Source organism: Prionailurus bengalensis, chromosome A2 (genome assembly GCF_016509475.1).
Source record: "Prionailurus bengalensis isolate Pbe53 chromosome A2, Fcat_Pben_1.1_paternal_pri, whole genome shotgun sequence".
In the NCBI taxonomy this organism is placed as follows: Eukaryota; Metazoa; Chordata; class Mammalia; order Carnivora; family Felidae; genus Prionailurus; species Prionailurus bengalensis.
Genome location: NC_057348.1, coordinates 71701983 through 71726337, shown reverse-complemented (window position 1 = coordinate 71726337; position 24355 = coordinate 71701983). Strand labels below are relative to the sequence as shown.

General features: G+C 46.3%; 1 protein-coding gene across 1 annotated transcript; it reads right to left on the bottom strand.

Annotated features, from left to right (window-relative positions):
- Positions 1-260: 260 nt before the first annotated feature.
- On the bottom strand, positions 261-18412 carry INHBA (inhibin subunit beta A). Its single transcript, XM_043588517.1, has 2 exons — positions 15276-18412; positions 261-5865 (listed from the first exon to the last, which is right to left on the bottom strand). The coding sequence occupies exons 1-2, from the start codon at positions 15661-15663 to the stop codon at positions 4979-4981; spliced, it is 1275 nt and encodes a 424-aa protein (XP_043444452.1). The 5' UTR covers positions 15664-18412; the 3' UTR covers positions 261-4978.
- Between the last annotated feature and the right edge of the window lie 5943 nt (positions 18413-24355).

Here is a 24355-nt window from a genome sequence, read left to right as displayed (position 1 = left end):
TGAATAAAATATAACTCCTGCTGGTCCAAGCATCTGCAGCTTATTACAAAGCCCTGCCACAGCAATAGTTATTCTTTTCCTCCCTGAGTTCTCCTGTTCCAGCTTTGGTCCCCTCTCTCTTCCGTTCAGTCTGTGTCTCATACTTTTCCCAAGAATTACAGGAGAAATGAAATTATCACCCAGCGAAGGGTGTAGCAGTGTGTGTGCCAAGTTGATCTTGGAAAACCAATAAGACATAGAATAAAAATAAAAATAAAAAATAAATCCCAAACAGGTTTTTTATTTAACATAAGGCCAAAGAAGCTATCAGGCGCTGCTGAATACTGTCCACTAACTGTACAAAATATTGACTGCATGCCTTGCAAACACCAAAATATCCGCTGGAATGCCATAGAAATAAATAACTTCCGCTATAAACACATGAAAACATATCAAACTGTTATCTCTTTAAACAGATTGTAAATAAAAAAATTACCAGTACTTCTACACAATAAATATTAAGAAACCATTGACATAGTTGAAATGCACTCATATAAATTAACAACTTTAATTACATTAGCCAAACAGACATCGGTTAAAGAACTGCATGTAGTATGCCAAAACAAAAAAAAATAATAAAATAAAATAAAAATAAAAAATAAAAACAAACAAACAAACAAACAACATCAACCACAGAACATAAAAAGTTTTAAAACAAAACAGGCTTCAGATTATCTTGGCTTTCATAATTATATTTTTCTTTTAAAGAAAAATATCAACCCATTGTCAATGCACTGTTTTTCAAAGCATTTAAATAGAGGGTAAAACCCACTGGAAATTAATACAGAAGAAATGATGCACTTTATGCATAAAAAATAAATAATAGAGCTGAGACATGTGGTTTGCTTCTGCTCTTGAAGATGTGAACAGCTTCTGAGTGAGCATTCATCCTCTCTGACCCATACAACAGCTTTCAGTGATAAAGGGTTTAATTTAAACACACACAATGTCCACCCCCAAACCTCCTGCCCACATCTACAAGTTTCGTTTATTGTGTAGGTTTTCAGGGTGACTAAGTTTTTCTCTACATTGAAAAGGGAAGTTGCCAAAAGGCCCCCGGGAAATCATTTTTTCAAGTGAACATAATAATTTGAATCTAAGCTTAATACAACTGGGGCATTCACGCTCTCTATTTTTTAGACTTACTTCTTGAGGTCCAATCCCACGGGGGTGAAAAAAAAATTCACTTGCTCTTCCTTAGAGGAGAATGCAGGCATTCTCCTGGAAAACAAAGTGTGGAATCAATCTTAAATATCTATGAAATTGATTGGTCTTCTGGGGCAAGAAAAACCCCAAGTCAGTGTGCTGGAATTTGCCATGCTCTTTTTGAAAAAAATTTTAAAAAAGTGAAAGAAGAAAGAAAGAAAGAAAGAAAGAAAGAAAGAAGAAAGAGAGAAAGGAAGAAAAGGAAGGAAGGGAAGGAGGAAGGGAGGGAGGAAAAAAGGAAAACAGGGAGAAAGAAGAGTCCAAACTACAAAATATATATCATTCTTAAAAGATACTTGGGGACGAATGCTTTTCAGAGCTTTTAAGACTGGTATGTGTAGATTTTTAAGAGCCTAGAGATCAGCCCTAGAGAAGAGTAGAGAGATGCTAAGATCAGCCAGAGCCACCCTGTTTTAAGGGAAACATACTCTGAAGAGCCCAATATGGTAGAATTTTAAAGTTTTTTCTTTTGGCCTCATGCTGCTACATGAAAAGTGGGGTTATTCACAAGCCCGCATATCTTCCAAGGTTATTGAAGATAGCAATAACTTATCATTCTATTTCAAGGCCATATAAATTTAATGAAATAAAGATAAAGTTTCTAGGTATTTGATAACTCGATCATTTAGTTTCAATTAAATCATCCCATGAAAATATTGTCGTATGGAATTTCACTTTGCTCTGCTTCTAATTACTGTGGCCACTAGTCAAACTCCATCCAAGCACTCTTTTAAAGGGCTTACAAAGATGGGGCACGCACTTGAGATGAATGGGAGCCACAAACAGGTAGCAACTGTCTTTCGAACATCTTGTTTTTCCCATTGCCCTGGCCATCTCTGCTAGCACACAGGGAACTAGGACTTGGTTCCCCACGCTTATTTTCATGGGTTCCGCTCTTAGTTCCAGTAACAATTAAGACGCAGTTCAAAACACCCTCTAAGTTTTTCATGGCAATTTGTAAAGTTGAACACTGCCATCCCCCTCTCCTTGAAGCTTTCCTCACCATGCGCACCTTCCCCACCTGCACGATTTCCTCGTCAGTGGTTAAGAGTGAGGAAGCAAGGACCAATTTTGCATGCTCTCCCTCTTGCACTTAGGGTCCACTCCCATGTAGTACATGTTATATTTCTGCCTAAGAAAGGATGGACCTCAAGATGTAGTGAGTATATTTGCCCAGTAATAACATTAAAATAATTTGCCTACATACAGCCTAGTGTTACATAGTATACCGATTTAGTATTTATCTCAAGAAGAGCTAAACCACCTTTTGTAATGTTTGGTTTCTCACTATTTTATTTTCCTACAATTATTTTTTTTTTAATCTATGAATGGACATAGGGCTGAAAGTTTCAGTATTTTACAAAATGCTAATGAATGCAATTTTTTTCCAAATTATTATTTTTTTCAATTTTTGCAAACTTCAAACAAGTCAGTAAAAATAAGGCTCTGTATTTTTAAAAGCATATAAATGAATAACTTATGAGCTATCCTAGGCAAGCTAAATACTGTGGAATAAATTAGTAGAAATTTAGCTTTAAGCATGTACTTTGATATTTATAAAACAAAGTGTTTTTTTTTTCTTTTTTTGCATCTGAGTCAATACATACAAACTTATGTATCAAGAGTTTTGGCTGTAAATTAAATAAAATATTAGGGATTTTTACCACTGCTGTCACCCCTGCAGTTCTCTTTCTTACTGTCAAACTCTTAAGACCTTCCCCCCCCAAGTTATTTATCTTTTTACTAGTGACAACAACATTATCTAGCCCAGCAAGTAAAATTTCTCACAAGCAGGCCTTAATCACCAAAAAAAAAAAAAAAAAAGTAACCAAAGGCCTAAAGATTAATTTTTTCTTTCTGAAAAAGTTTTCTGATTTAAGATTGATTCCAATAGATAATAAATATAAGTTACCAAAAAAAAAAAAAAACAAACAAAAAAACAACTTCAGATCAGCCTAGAACCTTGAAGAACATGAGTTTCCTGTTTTCCCTGGTGGGGTGGAGGTGGGGGACAAGAGAGAAGAGGGAACTCAGTCCCTGCACATGGAAAGAGGGTCTTGCTGAATATTCACTGGCATTTCCAGGCTTCTTCCCACCCAACTTTTTGAAACGTGCCCACCTAATTCAGAGTAAAAGCAAAACTATAGCCTATCCTTCTTAAAAATACTGTGTTTTGCACACAAACATTCATTGCTTTAAGAACATTTAAAAAATGACAGCCTGAAGTCCTTAAAATGTGTATATGGGCATGATGCAATACATGTATATATACACACAGGTACGCATATGCACAAGCAATGTATATATACACATACAAGCATGTAGTGTTCTGTGAATCCGATTGAACTTGACATCCAACAGTGTACAACTACTGTACGTCCAGTATGAAATGTCCTGCTTAATGGATGTCAAAGGAGTCAAAACCCAAACTTCTCAGGTCTCCGAAGCCTGAACACGATCCACCCTACTCCACCTTGAATCCCAACCCCTGACTCACTGATGGTGAATGATACCAACCACAGACAGACTGTTTAAAGGCTCACACAAATGTCTTTGGTGTATGTGTCTATTTTTTAAGGTACAAAATAATAATAATAATTATAATTATAATAATAAAAATAGCTATTTTGTGTGCTGTAGCAGTTCTTTTATAGCTCACATTAAGTGCAGCTCTTAACCCCCCCCACCCCCACCCACAGAAAATACTTGTTAAATAAGGGATTAGACAGGTCAAACACCATTGTAGTGCAAATAGTAAACGATAAAAAAAAACAACATTTACAAAATATAGAAATGTTTGGATCCAACAGATGGACAAACATATTCCTTTCAAGTATCTCTCCTTGAAGAAAATAAAAATTAATCAGGTTACTTCCAATACAAAAAAGTCTCTCTTTTTGTTCTCTCTCAGGTAAACAGTTTCAAACCTATTAGGTTGCATAGTTCTAAGATCATAAGCACCTTAACGAAATGTGACTTGGTATTCTTTGTTCCTTGATTTTTCTCTCTTCCCATTCTTGCTCTCAATTTTTTTTTTTTTAGGTTGGTTTTTGTTCTGTTTTGCTTTGTTGCAAAACTGGTGCAGAAAAGGAAGTGTACCACCTGCACACTATAGTTCTCTTACCGGTACATGTGTGTGTGCATGCGCTGTGTGGAAACGCATCTGTGTGTGTGTGTGTGTGTGTGTGTGTGTGTGTGTCTGTGGTGTGTGTGTCTGTGTGCGTGTGTGCACGGGCTGATATACACAGAGAGAGGGTCACACAGACATACCTTACAACCTGGGTAACTGGATGGGAAAGTGCCTGTAACTGGCTCTTTCAAACTCATGGCTTTCTAGATGCTATTTGGGTTGTGCTAGCCCACATTCCTGCAGACCAGACAAGTTGACTTCGAGGCTCACACTGAAGGGGGACTGAAAAGGAGGGGATGATACTCCCGTGTAAGCAACGGATGTCATCACTTTGATAGATACCGGAAGAAACGAAGGGCACGCCTTTCTCCCTTTCCCTCCCAACTCCCATCTTGTTCACTGCTTCATCTCTGAGCCCTGGCTAAGGAATTTTTCCACATCTTCCTTCATCTGTTTCAGGTTTTGTTTTTAGTTTATTTTTTTTTTTAATTTCTCTATATATATTTTTTCTCCTCGTTTAACTCCGAAACCTTAAACACTTCTTCATGTTGCCACTGTCTTCTCTGGACAACTCTGGCTCCCGTCCCCCCTGGGCTGGGCACTCTATGAGCACCCACACTCCTCCACTATCATGTTCTGAATGTCCTTTTTGATGATGTTCTGCCCATCATCATAGTACAGCATGGACATGGGTCTCAGCTTGGTGGGCACACAGCATGACTTGAGGTTGGCGAAGGGGCTGTGGCCCCGCATGCGGTAGTGGTTGATGACGGTCGAGTGAAAGGAGAGCGAGGACCCAGATGTGCCTGCTATGTGGCTTGGGCACTCACCCTCGCAGTAGTTGGCGTGATAGCCGGAGGGAGCGATGATCCAGTCATTCCAGCCAATGTCCTTGAAACTAACAAAGAACTGTTTCTTACAGCAGATGTTGACCTTGCCGTCACACTCCAAGCCCCGCCTCCGCCGCCGATGAGGGTGGTCTTCAGACTGGCGGGCCTGCAGCATGAGGAAAGGTCTGTGGGACTGCTCCTTGTCCTCGTCTGCCCCTGCCCCTCCGTCTCCTCCGTCCTTCTTCTTCCCTTCGCCCTCCTCCTCCTTCTTCTTCTTCTTGCCCAGGAGCACCAGGCTGGCTCCCGTCTCGTGGCACTGCTCACAGGCAATCCGAACGTCCAGGGAGCTCTTGCCCTGGTCCAGCAACCGCTGGATGCTGCTGGAGACGGGGAAGATGTGCCACGTGCTCTTCCGGGCATCCACCACCTTTTCCGATATCAACACCTCGTTTCTCTCCTCCATCAAGCCCATTTCCTCTGCCTCCTCCCCTGCGTCCACGCCGCCCTGGGGTTGTTTCTGCAAGAGCTGGATGGTGACTTTGGTCCTGGTCCTGTTGGCCTTGGGGACTTTGAGGAAGAGCCAGACTTCTGCGCGTTCCACCACCGACAGGTCACTGCCTTCTTTGGAAATCTCAAAGTGCAGTGTTTTCCTGGCTGTGCCTGCAGACGAAACACAGCACAAGAGAGAGCAGGGACACTCGTTAGTTGCGATGTTGGTCACCAGTCACTAATTTCAGGCAGGCATGGGGCCTCTGCCACAGGCCATCTCCAACAGGGGTCAGAGGATTGTGGCCCCCTGACTGTAAGAACACTTTTGACATTTTTAAATGGTTGAAGAAAAATAGGATTTTGGTGACATGGGAAAATTATATGAAATGGACGCTTCAGCGCCTGTGATAAGGTTGAACGGGACCCCGGCTACACTCATTTCTTCCTAGGCTGTCTGTGGCTGCTTTCGCACTAGGTCCCCACCAGTCACAAGACAGACTGGCCCACAAAGCTTCAAATCTTTGCTCTCTGGCCCTTTCCAGAGAAAGTTTGCCAGCTCTTGCCCTAGAAAGAAGAGAGCCCAGATCTCAGTCAGTGTCCAGAAGCCCGGGAGGTCTGTGTCTGTTCCCTAGCTGCTTAATCTCAGTTTCCTCTTCTATAAAATGGGAATGTCATAAAGACATTTGACCCCTTATGCCTCAGGTTTGGAAGGATCAAATGGGATCACACAGATGAAAGCACCCCGCGAGCTCTAGCAAGTCGTGGAAGCGGTGCTGTTCCCACATCAACACGCAAACACCCCCCCACCCCGACGCAAGTGCCCACAGAGCTAGACTCCTCCTCCCTCACCACAACCTGCTTCATTTGTCCATCATTTCTTTTCTGGGTCACCACGACAGTCTTTGCTTGCATCTGGCCTTTCAGCATAAAGCCAGGCCCCTCTCCCATCATTTCACCATTCAGCAGGTATAAAACAGGAGCCACCCGGGACTCTGGGCTCTGTCTCAACTCCGGCTCTCTCCCAGAGCCCCGTCCTCTGTGGCACAGCCACACAGTGTTTGAGGTCAGAAGCATCCCATGCGCTCTCTCACCTCCAGGCAGTGTGCCCCTCGTCTAGAATCCTCCAGCTCCCAACACCTCACCCTCAGTGGCTGCCCTTGATGAGGTTTTGGTTTGCAGATGAGACCACACCACTTCCCCGACCCTCCTGCCAGTCTAATTTAGGATGCCCCAGGTCTGAGATCCTATCCATCTTGTTCACGGTCATGGTCCAGCATTTACCAGGAAGTAGGCAATCGCCTGACTCCCTATTAACAAATGGAGGCATCTTCAGCCTTGAGTTATATTAGATTAGGAGATCCACCCCCTACAGCCGTGTGCCCCATTTTTGCCTCGTTCCCTTCTGAATGCAGCTTAATGAGCCCCAATTACAGCGACTGCTACTAACAGAGGGGCAACCCCCACAATGGCGAGGCAATTGGATTCAGAGACCATTCAGTTCTTGCCTAGTTCACACTACTCCCTTCTCCTTCCATTAGCACCTGTATGTCTGTACATGTAACAACATTTACTGCAAGGAGCAGGTGTCCAGACTGGAATTCTCGGGTTGATGAAACACCTTCCCTCAGTTCCACTTTTACCCCTTGGTGGTATATGAAACGTGCCCTCTTTTCATGGCCGCCTCCTGCGTGTGCCTGCTTACAACAGTCCCATGCACACGCATCTCACACACAAATCTGAGAACAATGTCAGGAGAAGTTCATCTTAGAACTCGCAACTCCCTAGGAGGGTCTCCCTGCCTGGATTTCTATAGCTAACGGAAATCCAGCCATACTTATCACTCTCAGCCCTGAGATGTTTACGGTACTATAAATTTTCGGCACTCGTTCAAGTTCTCTGCAGCAGAAGGCAGGCTTTTCTGTGCATTGCGCACTGTAGATTCTGTTCTTAATTTAACACACTCTGCACACTGCGATTCTGATAGTGGTAAATTCACTGAGGCCAGGGCCAGGAAAGGCTACATATGTATACAAAAGATTCTCCGGCATCTTGGTACAAAGTTGTAGGACCCTGGCCACATTGGTGGTGGTGGTGGTGCGGGGGGGGGGGGGGGGTCCCTTTGCCTCCAGCCCTGGGTCCCTGGCAGGAGTTGAAATGAATAATAAAGCTAGGTCTATGATTAGATCACTAGAGCGGAGAGCAGTTAGAAGAAGGGGGGGGACTGTCTTTTTTTTAGGGGGCATGATTTCTTTTCAAAACGTGAATGCAGTACGCCCCTTTGCTACAAATGGTGGGTTTCTCTGTTGCTGTTTTTTGTTTTGTTTTGTTTTGTTTAAGAAAGGAAAAGAGCAGACTCTAGGAAGGAGAGCTTAATGATTTAAATTTAAAAAGACAAGCAGCTTCCGGAAGCCACCCAAGCCTAGGAGAGCTGGCCTGAAGGAGGGTGCAGGCTCCCTCCGGCGTGGGCACCTCCACCCTGCCCCGCAGAGAACAGTCACAAGCTACCTGCTGTTCTCCCTTCTGCCTTCTGCCTCGACGTAGGCCAGCGTCTGAAACCTTAAACTGTGCAGGGTGCCACCCTAAAGACCGAGAGATAGTAGCTGCTAAATTAGAGAAGCCAGAGGGCACAAGGTTGTGTTTTGTTTTTCTAGGAAAGAGTGTGAAACTGGAGAATCTGACTCGTCCTCAGAATGGGAAAAGCTCTCTGGGTTTCAGGTAACTCGTTCCCACAGGCTCCGCTGGGCCTTCACCTGGGCTTGACAGGAGGGGCCGGGGTGAAGGCAGCCAGTGCTCGGTTATAGAGAGGGTCCAGATGGCAGTGCGGACCAGCACACATTGGACTTCCCATGGAGTCCAGAGAAGTCCACGGATATGCTGGGGGTGGGGGTGGGGGCCAGGGTGGGCTCACTGTCCCACTGGATCGAAGCCGCGACAGCCCGTGCAAACTGCCTTCCTAGGGCCAGGGAGGCTGAGGTCGCTGGCTTCCAGGAACAGCCTAGAGGAGAGCCCCTCAGTTCACAGGAGCAGGTTTCTAATGCAGGATATAGCCCCTCCCCTTCTTCACAGGCAGCTGTACTTGGAAGCAAATGATTTAGTGTTCCTGAGAGAGGATCATACAAAGAGAGTACTCATTAGAGGGGGCTCAATCTGTCAGGTGCTGTTATATTAGGATCAGAGAGGCATCATAAAATGACTTTCAACCTGGTCCTGGCTGATAATTAACTGCATGGCATCGCCTGCGTACTGTGGAGAGGCACAGCACTGATTTATGCATTGGTTTAATTATCTGAGCTGAAAGATTCTGTTCCCTGTATTTGCTTCCATTGCCTGCGTGCTGTATCTCTCCCCCATATTTCTGACATTTGGATTTTCCCCCTACTAATTGACATGCCTGTCGCCTCCTTCTCCTGGTGTCCATTTCTGGAACTGCTATTTGTATATTGCATGATATTTTATCAGGGAAAAAAAATAAAACAGATCCAATTTCATGAAAATGCTGTTGCCATAATGCTCAGGAGAACAGGGGGAAGAGAGAGATGCAAGTCTTCCTAATGTCTACCTTATATGCAGGTACATTTTAAAAGTTCTATTGTATTTGACTTATTAAGCAGTGCAATATTTTTTTTCTTTTACATTTAGCTTTCATTGCAGAAGGGGGTGGAGAGAATGAGACAGCTAGAAGCTGAGATGATTAATATTTATCAGGGCTGCAGGTTTCAGAAAGATATTACAACCCTCAAATTTCTTAGGTATGGAAAATATAACTAGTCACTTGATTATATTCCCTTTTATCTGTATTCTACCTAAGGGAGATTGTTATACCGCAGTGATGCTTTTAGGATGCTCCAATCTTCAAATCTCTATGCATAACAGTTTGAAAAAATGGAAGGAGGTTGCCTGAGGCTGAGGTGTTTAGGATCAATTACTAATCAGTTTCAGGTTTGACTTAAATATCTCCTGCATCAAATCCTGAAATGGAAGCCTTCCCACAATGCTTTGGGAGCAGGTACAGCATTAGCTTATACAGGTGCGCTCTGGGTTCCTGCATTATTACCTATCTAACTAGATATAGCTGGTGGCTTTGCTAACCTTTCATTACCTACTCTCTGATAATATTCTTTTCATCCTCTGTGCTATTTTTTCCCTCCCGAGGCTCGTGAGCAAGGCTTGTATCACAGCCTGCTCTGCCTGAGTAATTCACTAAGAAAGTCCCACGCAAACCCATGTGGGTGATAATATTTCATCACTTAAACCTCTATGAGCTCGGGGGACACATACCAAAGGGAGAGAGAAAGGTGCATAAAAATGAGTAGGAGGCTGAAAAATTGCACTTTACAGGGAAGACCTTTGAAATGTTGCCGGGGAAGGAGGGATTGGACTGAGGAAAGACCGGAAGCTAGAAGTCAGAACACCTGAAAGCACCTTTTCCTTTGCTTTCAGGATTTTTCAGATGTTTTTAATAACTCAATCATGAAAGCAGGCCTGCCAAGGGTTAAGCAGCCAAGCCCCTTGTTGTTCTCTTCCCCCACACCGGGACTCAAAATTCTGCTCCCCCTCAAGCCCCACACCTCAGATCTGTGGACGGATGAACATTTCTCATGAAATAAGCAATACAAGCAATACACACACACACACACACACACACACACACACACACACACACACACACACATGCACACTTCGCGTTTCGTTTGTATTCTGCTTTGTTCGCCTCACCAGGGTCCTGCCCCAAGTATGCTGCCCTTGTACCTATGGGTAATAATTATGTCTCTAATGTGAATGTGGAAAATCTTGTTTATAGATTTAAACTCGCCACGGGAGGCGGGGCGGGGGGAGGGGGGCTCCTTGTAAAATGCTGCTGTTACTTTAATTTCCCATTCTTCGTCCAGGTTTCACTGTGCCTAGATATGGTATAGTCCCTGGTACCAGTATACAGAACTACCGGTTACAGCATGCGTGTTCTCTAAAGCACTAACTTCGCATTTGGGCTGTTTTCAGGGGTCTCTGCAGATGGCAGAAAGTGGGGTCCTCAAGGTTATGCCTCCTTTAACCTGCCGCAGAGGTCTTTTTGGTCATAAATTATCTGGATTGGATTTTTTTTTTAGCCTTAATATTTTTATCTTAGGATGTGCTATTGAATTGCAAATGCTCGGCCACATTCCTGTGTCTCCCATTCAAATAGGGATGAAATAGAGAGAGAAAGGGGCTTAGGATCCTAGAAGAAGTAGAAAAAAAATTCTTAGGATTCAACCCACAGAAATTTCAGAGACCTCTTCCAAAGTTCCTGCGAACTTTTACACTTTGGGTTTTGGATCTAGGGACCAGTCGAGTATGAGGAATTCTGATCTACAGCTCATGTTTGAGTATAGTTTAGCAGAAGAGGGGCCAAGACAAATAATATGTTCTCACAAAAAGTGCCTGGGAAGGTATTACTCCCAGTTCTCCAAATACGAAAACCGACTTTCTGCCCTCTGACAGCTCGCCGCCCCCACTCAGATCCACCTACGTCACAGGCCCAAAACCACTAGGCATCTTGCTTCTGGTCTTTCTGCCACCATCTCGCTGCACACTCTAACTTCGGAAACAAACGCATCCCCCAAAGCCGTACCCAATTTTTCACAAGGCAGTCACCAAACAGCCCTTTCCTCCCTGTTGGAAGTCACTTGTCATTTGTCCCTGGTGAAAAGCGTTGATAAGACAGGGAAACCAGGCAATGAAATGAGGGAAGCCGGAAGGCATTTTTGTAAAAGCCCAGGCAGCCAGCCGTCTTAGGGAGAGATGTGTGAGCAGATCAGTATTGCTGATGATTCATGGTCACATTTCTCCACGCTCTGCTTCTGAAATGTATCATTCCTCTGCCTTCCATAGAGCTCGGGAATGTTCACATGCATCACTAGAATTCTCATTTCTTTTCTTCTGTCTCATTTACTGTATCACAGGGAGTCATGTTTCTCCCATCCCATAAAATCCTAACTTTTTCTGGAGGACAAGAGGAAGCAGGGGGCAACTGACAAGCACCAAGATTTGGGTGCTGCAGAATGGGTCTTCCAGGAGGTGAAATTGCGTTTCCCTAGATTAAATGGGAAGGAGCAAAAGTCTTTGGAATGCGCCCTCTTGTGGCCAATCATTGCCCATTATTGGGAGAAGAAAGCGTGTAACCCTAACTAAAGGCACCCTTCAGTGACGGGTAATTCACAGGAAAGTTCATTAGACTGGCATGGAATGGTGGGAGTCAAGTCCACCTTGAGATGGCTTTCTTGGGCCGGGGGAAAACAGTCATCCAAGCAAGCCTTCTTAGGCCCCTGTTTGGGAAGTGTCAATTTCTAATTCAAATCTGTAACTGGAATCCTCCAAGAAGGGAGATTTAAGGGTTACTTTCAACAACACCTGGGCTTAGTGAGCATTTTCCATTTCTTGGCGCTCCATTTGTCTTTCTTTCCCTCTCTGTTCTCCAACAAGTGCTATCAATGTCTAAGTTGATTACCACCACCAGTATGTAAATCTGGCAGCATATGGAGACTCAATGATAGGTTGCTATTGTACATTGACTGACCAGATATTGTCACGGATCACAAGAAGATAAAGTAAGATATAGGAGTCAAGAAGGCCACTGATCCCAGCTTCATTGACAGTTATAGACAGAGTGGACTTGACTCTACCCATCCCTTCTTTTTTTCCTTTAAGGACTTAAGGTAAACACAGAGGATTCCGTGCCAGCCATCCAGAGAATGTAGTAATGATGAGCAATCTTGGATGACATGCATTAAAAAAAATAATTTTTATTTCTTGGGATGAATGTCAGAGAGCCTGAGAGCAATTCCTCACCACTTAGTTAATAACAACTCGTATCAGCTTTACAAAGATGGGACTTTCCACCTGAGCTCAGTGGGACAAACCCAGTTCCAAGAGTTCTAGACGCTTGAGCTTTTTGTAGTTGCTCAGCTCCTGGGCCGCATCGCGGCCTCATTTAACCATCAAGAAGGGGGCCGAGGGCAAAAGTTAAGCAGGAATTCCCCCAGTCGAGGAATCTTAAGGTTGAAAGATACATCTGTGGGTATGCGTCAGTGTCACGGGCATCGGGCATCGGTGACACTAACTGACTGGGATCCGCTGCTACCCAATAGTTTATAAAGAAAAGCAAAATGAATACCCTTTGCTATTCTCCAAATTCTTACAGTTTGACATAGTTTGAATATGATTAAGGTTGAACTATTCCAAAAGCAACAAGACATTTTTGTATATTCAGATGATGAAGCTCTTTCCTGGTTAGCAAAATCAGCAACTCGTATGGTACTCTGCTTGGAGAGCAGACGGTCCACATAGCAATCATTAATTCCGTGAAGTCATAGTAAACCAACTTAAAGTTGATGTGTGAAACTTCTCAGATGAGAAAAATAAGTTAACTGTAATAAACCTTTTCTGGGACTCCAGCAGCTGACCCAAAGTCAAGTTGTAAACTCAACCAGGAGGAGTTTTCCATTACAAACCTTAAACTGGAGTCAACGTGTGAGTCAAATGAATCACCTTTTTAAAAAGTAACTCAATTTCTTTTAAACTAAACACTTAACAGAAAAGTTAAAAAAAAAAAAGCCGAGATTTCATATAAATAAGAAAAAGACCGGCACTGAGATGAAGGCCATAAGTAAGAAAGAATGCTAAAGGTCAAATTCTTTCACTGCAAAATCTCTCAGTGCCAAAAGAGTGGTTTGCTAGACAAGTCAGCTAAGTCAGATGCTGTTGCCAGCATCAGGTGTATATTAAAAGTGGTCAAAGTCATAGGTATACTTAGTCATCCGATGCGGGTAAAGCCAATTGAGTAAGGCTTGCAATTAAAGCCATCATGTGTGGTAATTGGTATATAAAAACCTAGACAGGGTCCCTTTGTGTCAGCACTGGGAGCAGACCTCTAGACCACTGGAATCCATCCCCCCCCACCCCCCAACACTGGACTCCATGTCAGTAAGCACTTTCTTTCCTACCTTGCCATCAGGAAAGGTTGAGGAAAAACTGAGTGTGCAACTTGAAAACTCCAACCTGACTTTTTTTTTTTCCTCAATAAGCTTCAACAGATAAAGTCATCATTATCATGCCCTTCGGGGGCTGCACTAAGAAAGAGCTTCGAGAAAGAAAGACCTTCTTTGAAAAGAAGCTTCTGGTGAGTGAGAGAGAGAGAGAGAGAGAGAGAGAGGGAGGGAGAGAGACTGTCCTGCGGGGAAACTTGCAGGACATCAGGGCTTCTCCTAGGAGGGGAGCCAGGAAGCCAGCAGGCTATCTATCTGCTCCCCCAAAAGGATGCCCAGGTCTGGCAGGGTTTTCTTGAAAACAGAACATCTGAGTCAACAGGTTTTCAGGATTGGAAATTCTGAGTGTTGCCTTAATTGTTTATACGGCTGCGGCAAACTTTTAAACAGTAATGCTGGGAGTCCCTGCACATACTTTACTGGCCATATGCTCTACCAAACAAAACAATGGCATTCCTTTCAAACGGATTTGGCAAGGGAAACAATTCTTTAGCCTGGCATTACCATGAAAGTAACACGGTATGAACACATCTGTGTGCCTGGGCGTGCAGAGGCGTGTAGGCAGGCAAAGGGTCTGTGTCACATAACTGTAAAAATAACCCAATAACCTGGCTCCAGGTCTGTGGCCGCCCTTCTGACAGGTATTTTCTATCCAGCAACAGGTTAGCGTGGTCCAGAGCCAAGGATTAGAATCTATCAAAGTTCTTCCTCTTAAGGATTGAGTGAGAGCTCAGTGTAGTATCTGAGAGCACTCTGTCAAGGTTGCGTTCCTTGCCAGAGAGCTCTTTTAGTAACTTTGCAGGGAACAAAACTCTTTTTTGTTGGTGGTGGTGCTGTTGTTGCTCAGAGAGCAAAAGTCAGTGTTCCAAAAGTGGCCGCGGGTTCAATGTCAACTGTCCCCCCAAAGTCCCTCCTCGCTGCCTAGAATATGATGCCCGTGCTCTTCCAAGGCAGAGTTTTTTTCTAAAGGCAAAACTGACTGTCACCAATGAATATGCCCTGCTTCCCTGGTGTGGCCCCTGACTGGACTTTTAAAGGGAAGGTTTGTCTTAAGACAATGACTCCATCCATGCCAGGCCACCCCGACCCGCGCTTCGCGCCCCCACCCCCACCCCCATTAAAAACTTTGGATGGGGTCCGGAAGCCTCCCGGGCTCCCCCCACCCCCAGCACCCGAAAACGCCCGGGCTTTCATCCGGCTGCCCGGATCTGGTTTCACAGGCAGGGCGAACGAGCCTCCCGCAGCCCGGCTCCCGGCCCCACGCTGGCCCTCGGAGCTCGCTCCGGGCTCACCGGCCGAGTTCAGCAAGTGTGAGCTCGCCGCCTCTCCAGCCAGGGCTCAGCCTCGAATTCCGCGTCCGCGGAGAAGTCCTCCCCCCACCCCCACCCCCCGCCCGCCACCCCCCGCCTCCCCTCCGGCCCCGGCGCCACCGGCGCCCGGCACCTCACCTCCTCCCCGGGGCAGAGCGCGCGGCCGGAGGCGCAAGTTCGGCCCCCGGACCGCCGCGGAGAGACGCAACCCACCCCCCCGCGCCCCCCCACCCCCCAGGCCGGCACCGACCTGACTCCGCGAACGTGATGATCTCCGAGGTCTGCTCCATGAGTTCATTCATTTCTGCCCTCCTGCCGATGTCATCCTCTATCTCCACGTACCCGTTCTCCCCCACTTTGCCCACATGGAGCTTCCTGATCGCGTTCAGAAGCGCCGCCTTGGGCACCGGCTGGGTGACTTCGGGTCTCTTCTTCAAGTGCAGCATGTTTAAAATGTGTTTCTTGACGGCCTCCACCATCTCCGGCTGAGAGTTGGGTACATCCTTTGGCAGGGTGGCCAGCGCGCAGGACGGGCAGTCGGGGGCTGCGCCGGGCCCCTCGGATCCCGGGGTGGGGGAACTCCTCACTATAATCCAGCAACTCGCCAACAGAAATCCTCGCAGCCAAAGCAAGGGCATCCTGGCAGCAAAAGTTGTTGTGATTGCCTTTTTAAAAGGCCCTGCGTTTCCTACCCCCACTCACGCACAGGTTTGGGTTTGGTTTTTTTTTTTTTTTCCCTTTCTTTCTTTCGTTCTTTCTTTTCTTTTCTTTTCTTTTCTTTTTTTGTTTCCTTTTTTCCCCCTCCTCCTCTTCAGCAAATTCTCTGGAACAAGAACAAAAAGTTTTCTGTGAAGTTTTGTTTGCAGGTTCCCTCTCTGAATGCAGTCAGTGCGGTAGGTTTGTGGCTCTCGGGGAGGAGAGTTCTGACTGTCTCCGAGTAAGAGAGAAGGAGGGAGGGAGGGAGGGAGGGAGGGAGAGAGGGAGGGAGGGAGAGACAGGGTGGGGGGGGGGAGACAGACAGAGACAGAGAGAGGATGGGAGGGAGAGAGACAGGGAGAGAGGGAGAGAGAGGAGAGAAGGGGGGAGAGGGAGAGAGAGGGAGGGAGAGAGAGGGAGGGAGAGAGAGGGAGAGGGAAAAGAGGGGGAGAGAGAGGGAGAGGGAGAGAGAGAGGGAGAGAGAGAGGGAGAGAGAGAACGATTGGTCCTAAGTGAGTGCGTGAATGGGCGAGGGAGGGAGTTGCTCTGTGAGTAGAGGCTGTGATTAGGAAGGGGAGGGACAGCCCGGTTTCTGACAGGCTGCTCTATTCACTGCTCCCTCACACACACCTCTCTTCAGATATCACCATTCTCGGGAGTTCTACTTCCCTTCTGAAAGAAATCCTTCCAATTTTGTTCTACTTCCCCCTTTTATTTTTTTCTTTCTCTGCCCAGTCCCCTTGCTTCACCCAGTTCCTCTTTTGGACGGGAAAGAAAACCCCGCTGGAAGGCACTGTCCCAATCTCCAGGGGTGACTGGGTTGAAACACTGTGCCCCCAGGGCCCTCCAGCCCACCTGGCCTCTGCTCCAGGGGACCCACCGCCCGGCCCATAAGGCGGGGCCGCCGAGGATCCCGGGAGGTGGGTGGACAGGTACCTGGAGGTCGGGAAGAGGGGCAGGCTGGTCACCGGGGGCCAGTGGATCGTCCTGGCTGGAGGGAGTCCCAGAGGTGGCCGGTCTCCCATTCATTCATATTTAAATGTTCAGGGTCCTCGGCTCGGGTAGGGGATCTGAGGGGGGCGGGGAGAACTTCTGTCTGGGGTCACCTAACACCCTCTACTTTTCCCAACCGCAAAGTGCAGCCGCGCACTGAAGGATCCACGGGCAAGTCAACCTGCTCGGTCACCTGAAACTCCTCTCCCTCTCCTCGGCCACCGCCCCCTTCTGCCCTGCGCGCCCGCACTCACAAATTACAGCCTACCTCCAGCCCCGACTTTACAGATAAAAGTGCAGAGTTCATTTGGCCTTTTCCCACATTATTCCCTACAAACAGTGGGCTCCTATGACTCGGATAACTGGTCCTCTGGGAAAAGAATCTCTGAAATATACTGGCAAATGATTTTCTCCGCCATGTGGGAGTTTTTCAGCCATCCCCCTACCCTGTCCTGGACCAGCCTGCTCATGGACTGGCCCCTTGACGGCTTCTTTTTCCCTCAAAGGAAAGGCACAGATGAAATCACCATGGATTTCAGCGTTCACAGAAAAAGAAAAATGTGAATTTTTAAACAATGCCTCTCTGAGTTTTTTTTATTCTCCCCCCCCTTTTTTTTTTCATTTTCTGTCTTATTGCTTTTATCATGCAGAAGTATCTTTAAGAGGTCCATCTGTTAAAGCTTTCCTTCTCTCTCAGTTTCTTTCCCACACATAAGCCCTCAGTTTCTGTAGATACAGTCAGCTTATATCTGACACCTAGTGTGTTCAGAGCATCATAGTTAAGCAATGTGCTTTGGGTGGAAAAAGTTAAGAAATACCATTACTACAAGCCTAGGATCTGAGGGCCAGGGGAGGAGGGTGAATAAATTGTGACATTAAGTTAAAATTACAGTTTGCATAGATAACAATGCTTTTCTGAATCGGACACACTGCCCCCCTTTTCCAAAACAATTACTTGCAAGACTTTCTCTGTTCCACGCCATCTATCACCTTTGGGATTTCTCCTCCAGGAACATCGATTACTCTGCTCTTCTTAAGATTTTTGTCAACATTTCCTAAAGAGCCTAATTTTTTTTTTTTTTTTAAGCAGGGAATGGTGAAAGAGAATGGGGAGGGGGGCATTTATTTGCCTTATGATCTGTTAATAAAACATCTTTGAAATACAAAACTTAACATACTCTACCTCCTTGGCGTCATATATACAGCACCCAAAGAATTTTGTAGTCCAATTAAGTTTTACAAGAGAGTCTGAAATAAACCTAAAAGTTTAATGACTCCAAACAACTCAGGAGTCCAACTAGTAGCATTTAGATAAGGGCAAGTTATCAATATTTGGATTCCCTCTGCATGTCGAGTATGTGTGTGTTCCCTGAATTTACTGTTTGTGAATGTAACTCTTAAAAACAGCTTTCCCTGTGGCATATGTACTTGTATATAAGTGCTGAATGGGCTGTATAAACACACAATCTCTCTGCATGCTCTACTATTAAAAGCTGTATTATTAACCTGCCTGAATAATATAAAAAGGTACCAAATTACAACGTGCATTGGAAGTGCAGTAAGTCAACTCCTTGTAACCTTCCTGACTATGAATGTGTCAACAGCTCCTAAGTAAGAGTTAAAAAAGCATTACCTTTCCGGTCCTCTGTCTTTCACCGGCAGACTCCTGTATCGTGTGGAAAGAGCTGTGTGAGGAGTTCCTCTTCATGGTATTGGCACTCTCAAGTTTTATACTGTGCTACTCATTTGCACACTCACACATTGGTACCACTCAAACAGAGGAGGGCTGGGGCTTTGTTTGGGATTGGTTAGAATCAGCATGACATCAGCAGATGACTGGTTTTTCCACTGTGAGACATATTTCATAATTCATTATCTGATGGAAAGCCTTTCTTGGCTGCTGGGACACAACTTGGTGATCACTGAGCCAGTCAAACCTCTGACTGACTAGACTACCTTTTAGAAAAACACTGGAACTGAACAGCTATATCTCACTGAGTGTCCAACTTCCAACTTTTACTACTCGAGCACACACTTCTCATTATATTCAGGCTCGGGTTTTATGTCTTCACATAAAACATCTGTTACTTCATGAAGTTGCCTCTATTTACAAAGTCTTTGATTGTTTCTTACAGGGAAGAAAATCTGCAGTGCTCTTTAGAATGATTCTGATTTTACTTATGAAAGTAAGAGACTTCATTGAGGAAAAAAAAAAAAGGGAAAATATGTATACCTATATGATGATGGTCCCCCCCCTCCCCTGACTTCCACTATTATTTTACATCTTGACATTGAATGCCTGCTTCATAAATCATTTGTCACCAAGAACTTTGAAAACAGCCATTCTCTGCTAGTGAACTTTACAAATATCCTTCCCAACTAGCAAAAAAAAAAAAAAAAAAAAAAGGAAGACTCACACCCCATTCTTCTTTATCAGGACTTCAAACCCTACGATTTCTAAATTGTTACAAATACAACGTGAGATTAGTGAAAAGGAATGAACATTCTTTGAAACGGGGGTTATGTCGGTTAGGGTTTTTGTTGGGCGGGAAGGTTGCTAGCAAGGCCGAGAAATAACGCAGTTGGAAGGAATCTTCAGACGAGAATAGTGGGGAAGGGCTGTTTGAAGGAGTACAACTGAAGCATAAGCCGGGGTACTCATGACAAGTGGAATAAAATGTGCAAAATTGGGAGCTAATGCAAGCCATATGACCAGATATGTTGTTTTGTATGCAGGATTTAACATGCATAAAATAAACTTTTCACTGTACCCACAAGCAAAATATAGAGGCTCTGGCCTCCTGATGTGTAGTCGAAGCAGGTTCCTTTAGGACACCAGAAGTTTGCTATGTAGGAGGGTGTGCCTTGGCTAAACACAGAGACGGTGGGGATGATGAGCTGTACGCTGGGGATGGGGAGGGGGGGTATTCTGAGAACTGTATAGGCAGAAATAAAATAGGAAACTAAATCATTGGGCTGTAGAGGCACAGAGGAACCTGGGAAGGAAAGATATAAACAGGATCGGTGTTGGTTAACTCCCAAACTGCCCATCAATTTGGAATTGGATGGACTCGACCCCTGCCTAAGGAAGGATCTTCACCATCCTTTTTGATAAGCACTGTTGGAGAGCACTGGCCTGCAGGGCCTCTGAAACCACTCCCAGGCGTGAACCCTGGTGTCCTGGAAATCCCATCATGTGTATGAGCTCTGGGTGCGCAAAACAAACGCAGATCAGACCCTGGTTCCACCGCCTCCTATAGCCACACAACCCCCTAAGGCTTCGGGTGTCCTCGTCTGTAAAGCGGGAGCCACAGTACTCAACTGACAGGGTCAAGTGCGTGTTCAGAACATAGGAGGTGGTGTTATTTTTGAGGTGCCTGGTGGCTCTTTGTCAACAGTTGTGTCACAGAAATTCGCAGGGCCCTGACTAGAGGGGCGACCCTCTACGTGCGTGACTCAGATCCAGTTGGCCACCGGATGCCTCTGAAGTGCCCACCTACCAGGTCAGCCCACCAGCAATGATGTCATTCTCCACCTGAATCCCCAGCCTCAGAGCTGAGCCACACCGAGGAAATGCCTCCTCACCGGTGGAAATTAAAGTGGGGGTGGTGGAGGAAGCAGGCAGGTTAAAATAACTTCTGTCGAGTATCGCGGACTGGGAATGATCTCTTCCCTTCCGAACTCCAGGGCCCAGGGGTAAGCCGGTCAGCCCAACTCCTGACAGGCATCTACTTTTCCTGCCTGGGTTTGGTTTCTCTTTCACTTCCTGCCCCCTCCCCCAGCAGCGTCCCCACCCCCGGCCCTGCGGGCCCGCTGCTCGGCCTGCTACTGTACCTTGAGCAGCACCTGCTGGCAGCTCCCAGGGATCACGCCGGAACGCGGCCGCTGCTCGAGCCCGGCTCGCGGGGCCAGGGTCTGGGCCAAGCCGCTCCGAGCGGCCGCCTCTATTTTTACCCCGGGCACCAGCAAGGGCAACTTCTCTTAAGAGCAGCTCTTGATTTTTCCCCCCTTTTGGCAGCTAAAGAATTCAGAGAGGGGGAGAAAAATAAAATAAAATAAAATCACTATTCAGCGAGTGCAGCTGGGAATCTCTGAACCCAGCCCTCAGTGCCAGGGTCGAAAGCCCGGCCAGTGTCGGGGACGGGGACGGGGACCCGCGGGGCCGGCTCCAGCGCGGATCGAGGCGCGCCAGGAGCGCTCACGCCCCACGAGCCGTCCCCTTTCCGAGTGTGCAGTCGGGTCCTACCCGCTTCTGCGCTAGCACAGTGGCCCGCTGCCACCGCGTTTTTCACCTAGTGCAGGCGGCCTGATTTACTGGCGACTTCACCGAGCTCCCCACTACTCGCTGGAGCGTTAGCACGGCTCTGTTCTCGCCTCGAGGAGCAGCCCCTGGGGAACCTGGTGGAGCAGCTTGCTGCGAGAAGGAGCCGGGAGGGAAACCGTGGTACCTTCTTTTACTGTAATTGCAAAAGGCGCGATGTGCCAGAGATTTATATTTAGACGTTGTATGTTTCTACTTTTATGTAAATGGAGCAATTAGGGCCTGTCTTTGCTGCTGCTAACTCCAGTGCTTGGGCCTTGCTGGGGAGCTGGTGTTTTTCAATCACAATTAGTGAGCTGGTCAAAAAACAAAGTTCATTTAAGGATAAGAGCTCCATGGTGTGCAGGGAGGAGAGACCAGCGTCCCCGTGCCTCCCCGTGGCCTGTGGCGACACACACCTTAGGGCAGCGGCTAACCTATCTCGGTGGTTACCCGTATCAGCAGCTGTGCCCGTGTGGAGCTGGCACAGACCAAGAAGCAAGGATGTTCATTTTTCTTCTCGAGCAAACCGTATGGCCTTCGGCTTTCATCCGTGCTATTAATTGGTCTCTTTGCTCACTTCTCCTGGAACGAGGAGACAGGCCTAGGAAAGGGGGCCGTTTTTCATGGCTCTGTTATTTTCGCGGCTGCTCGCTCACACCTTGCTGTAATTCCGTGAAAAATACACGCCGGGAGACATGAACACCCCAAGCAGGTGACCGGGAAGTTGTCGTCTGATTCAGCTGAAATGACACGAGGCTGGGGGGGTTCAGAGCTTGGACTATGCTGCTGACGACTCAGGGTGTTTTAGTTCCTTCCTATGAAAAATCTGTTTCCCCCAAAAGCATGATTTCTGGTTCATCCCGTCTGGGAAACGGAACATAAAACGTGACTGTGGAGAGAAATCAAAAGGATTCGAGGTGTTCTGAGCAGCTGCCGGGGTTATTCTGGGCTCAGGGCAGGAAAACCTTGCGGGTGGGGAGAGGTACCTCCCTGGAGAGGCAGCTCGGAATCCAGAAAAACGTGGGCAGGATCCAGAGCGATATTTGCTGCAGTGAGATTTCAGAAGTCTCATGAAATGCTTTAGATTGAGTACAGGATTGGCAAGCCCTGCCCGTTTCCTGGACAGCCAGAGCCTGCCCATCGCCTGGGCCGTATGTTAGGTTACAGAGATTTTTGACAAAGAAGGATCAGCCTTCCACATTCACAACTGAACTGGGAAGCTGTTTGCTTTTAAGTTCAATCAAGCAATGAATGCAGCTAAACACAGAGGGAGAGGGAAACATTAAAATTCCTCCCAAAACTCATTAGAAAACAACAGGGTCAGAAATAGTTAATCCAAACCCCAGTTCCTAAGCCTCACATTTCTCTGAGAACCACTGGAATATCCCACAAAGCCTTGTGCTGCGTATGACAGCTCTGTTTCCAGAGTGTTTGGAAATGCCTTATCTAAACCCAGGGAACCCAGATGCTACAACTAAAATGAGTAGGGAAATAAAAGAAGGGGGGGGGAACCCAGTAAATTGTTATCCACCAGTCTACAGCAGGCTTCTCAACTGGGATGATATTCCTCCCCCCCCCCCCCCCCCCCCCCCCCCCCCCCCCCCCCCCCGCCGCAGGAGACATTTGGCAACATGTGAACACATTCTTGCCTGACATAACTGGGAAGGAAAGTGTTACTGGCATCTAGTGGGTAGAGGCCAGGGATGCTGCCCAACATCCTGCAGTGCACAGATCAGCCCCTGTGACGGAGAAATTATCTGGCCCCAAACGGTAATGGTTCTGCAACTGAGGAACCCTGATCTAGAGTTAAAGTTTCCCCTAATTCCCTTCCCGTCCATGCTCCCAGGGGCCTTGGCAACGGTGCAAAACATTAATAATTCAAGTGATTCTGCCTCCTCATGTGTCTTGTGCTTCCTGATTAATGGAAGCCCACGCCCCACAGAGATACCAACACAGAAAGAGTGCCTCTCGGGCAACATTGTTGTCACCCTCGCTAACATTCCAGCATGGCCTCCATACACTTCCTGTTGGCTTTGTGTTTGAACCAAAAGCAGAACTTGGGTGACCAGCAACAAGATGAGATGAGTTGGCCCACACCCAAGTTGTTAGGATGTAAAGAGCCTCATGGAAAAGAGTAAGTGAATGAAGCATGAGTTGCTCGCGTTAGCAATTCAGTATCAGATAAATCCACGCACTAGAGAATTCCCTGAAGGAAAATTCACGAAAGTGAGATTAGCAAGCCTTCCTCCCGAGCAAACAAATATGATGGAGCTTGATTTTATTTGTTTAGTACCTTAGGGGAATGACACACAGTCAATATCCAAAGAGATACAACAGAATGCTCTCCTAAATCCTACTGCATGTTTCAAGCAAGGTTACATTCTCCAAACTTCCTTCTTAAAAGGGACGGGTATGACTATTCAAGGAAGGGCATGCCCCTTCAGGTGCTGCTTTCCTGTAAGGACTGGGGGGAACCCTGTGCAGGATCCCACATCTCAGAAAATAATGACAACAACAATAATAATAATGATAATAATAATAATCAACAAATGTCGGTGAGACCCTCCAGAGGGAATCTGCCTGGATCAAACTAGCTTAGAAGTGAAATGCCGTTCTCCACATGATGAGGCCAGTTTGCCTGGATCATCACTTAGTCCCTGAGCCACTGGGATCATCCAGAAAGGAGAGGATCAGTCAGAGATTGTTTTAAGATGAAGAGACACCCTTGAGCGGAATATGTTAGGCACCCCAATGCCATTTCATCACCTCCAACATGTGAGTCACAGTCTCCTCAGGTAGATGGTTATTTTGGAACCAGAGGCCTCACTCAATCCACTTCCAAATGATTCAGAAGTGCCTGGATTTCTTCCCAAGAAGTAACCATGTAGTACTTATGAAAAACTCAATATATAGAGAGAAGCCGTCCGTTGCAACCTCTACCAAAAACCATATATGGAAAAAAAAAAAGCACTAACACTAATACAAACTGAATAAATATGCCGTCAAAGTCCTTCCTGACCAACACATATTTCCAAGTTGTTTATCATAACTCACTTCTAATCCAATCAGGAAACATCTGTTACAGTGGTAGATCTTTATTGCCCAAGAAGATCATGAAAAATACTCACAAGAGAACATAGACCAGATTGCTGTCGCCGTTCTTCTCACCCGGATCCCCTCGGGCAGTAACTTCCATGTTGTTGACTTGAGGACATATACGTTTAGCAAACAAATTCCATGGGGCCAATAAGAGCAGAAATCTTGATTCTAATCCAACTTCACCTTTCTACAAAGATGCCCCCACGACCTGCTCCCAAATTGTGGCTTTGGAAGGGAAG

Excerpts from the sequence above, each read along its gene's own strand:
- INHBA (XM_043588517.1), bottom strand. The coding sequence starts at position 15,663 with ATGCCCTTGCTTTGGCTGCGAGGATTTCTGTTGGCGAGTTGCTGGATT. Across the intron at positions 5,866-15,275 it reads CATCACGTTCGCGGAGTCAG|GCACAGCCAGGAAAACACTG; the intron begins GTCGGTGCCGGC and ends TTTCGTCTGCAG.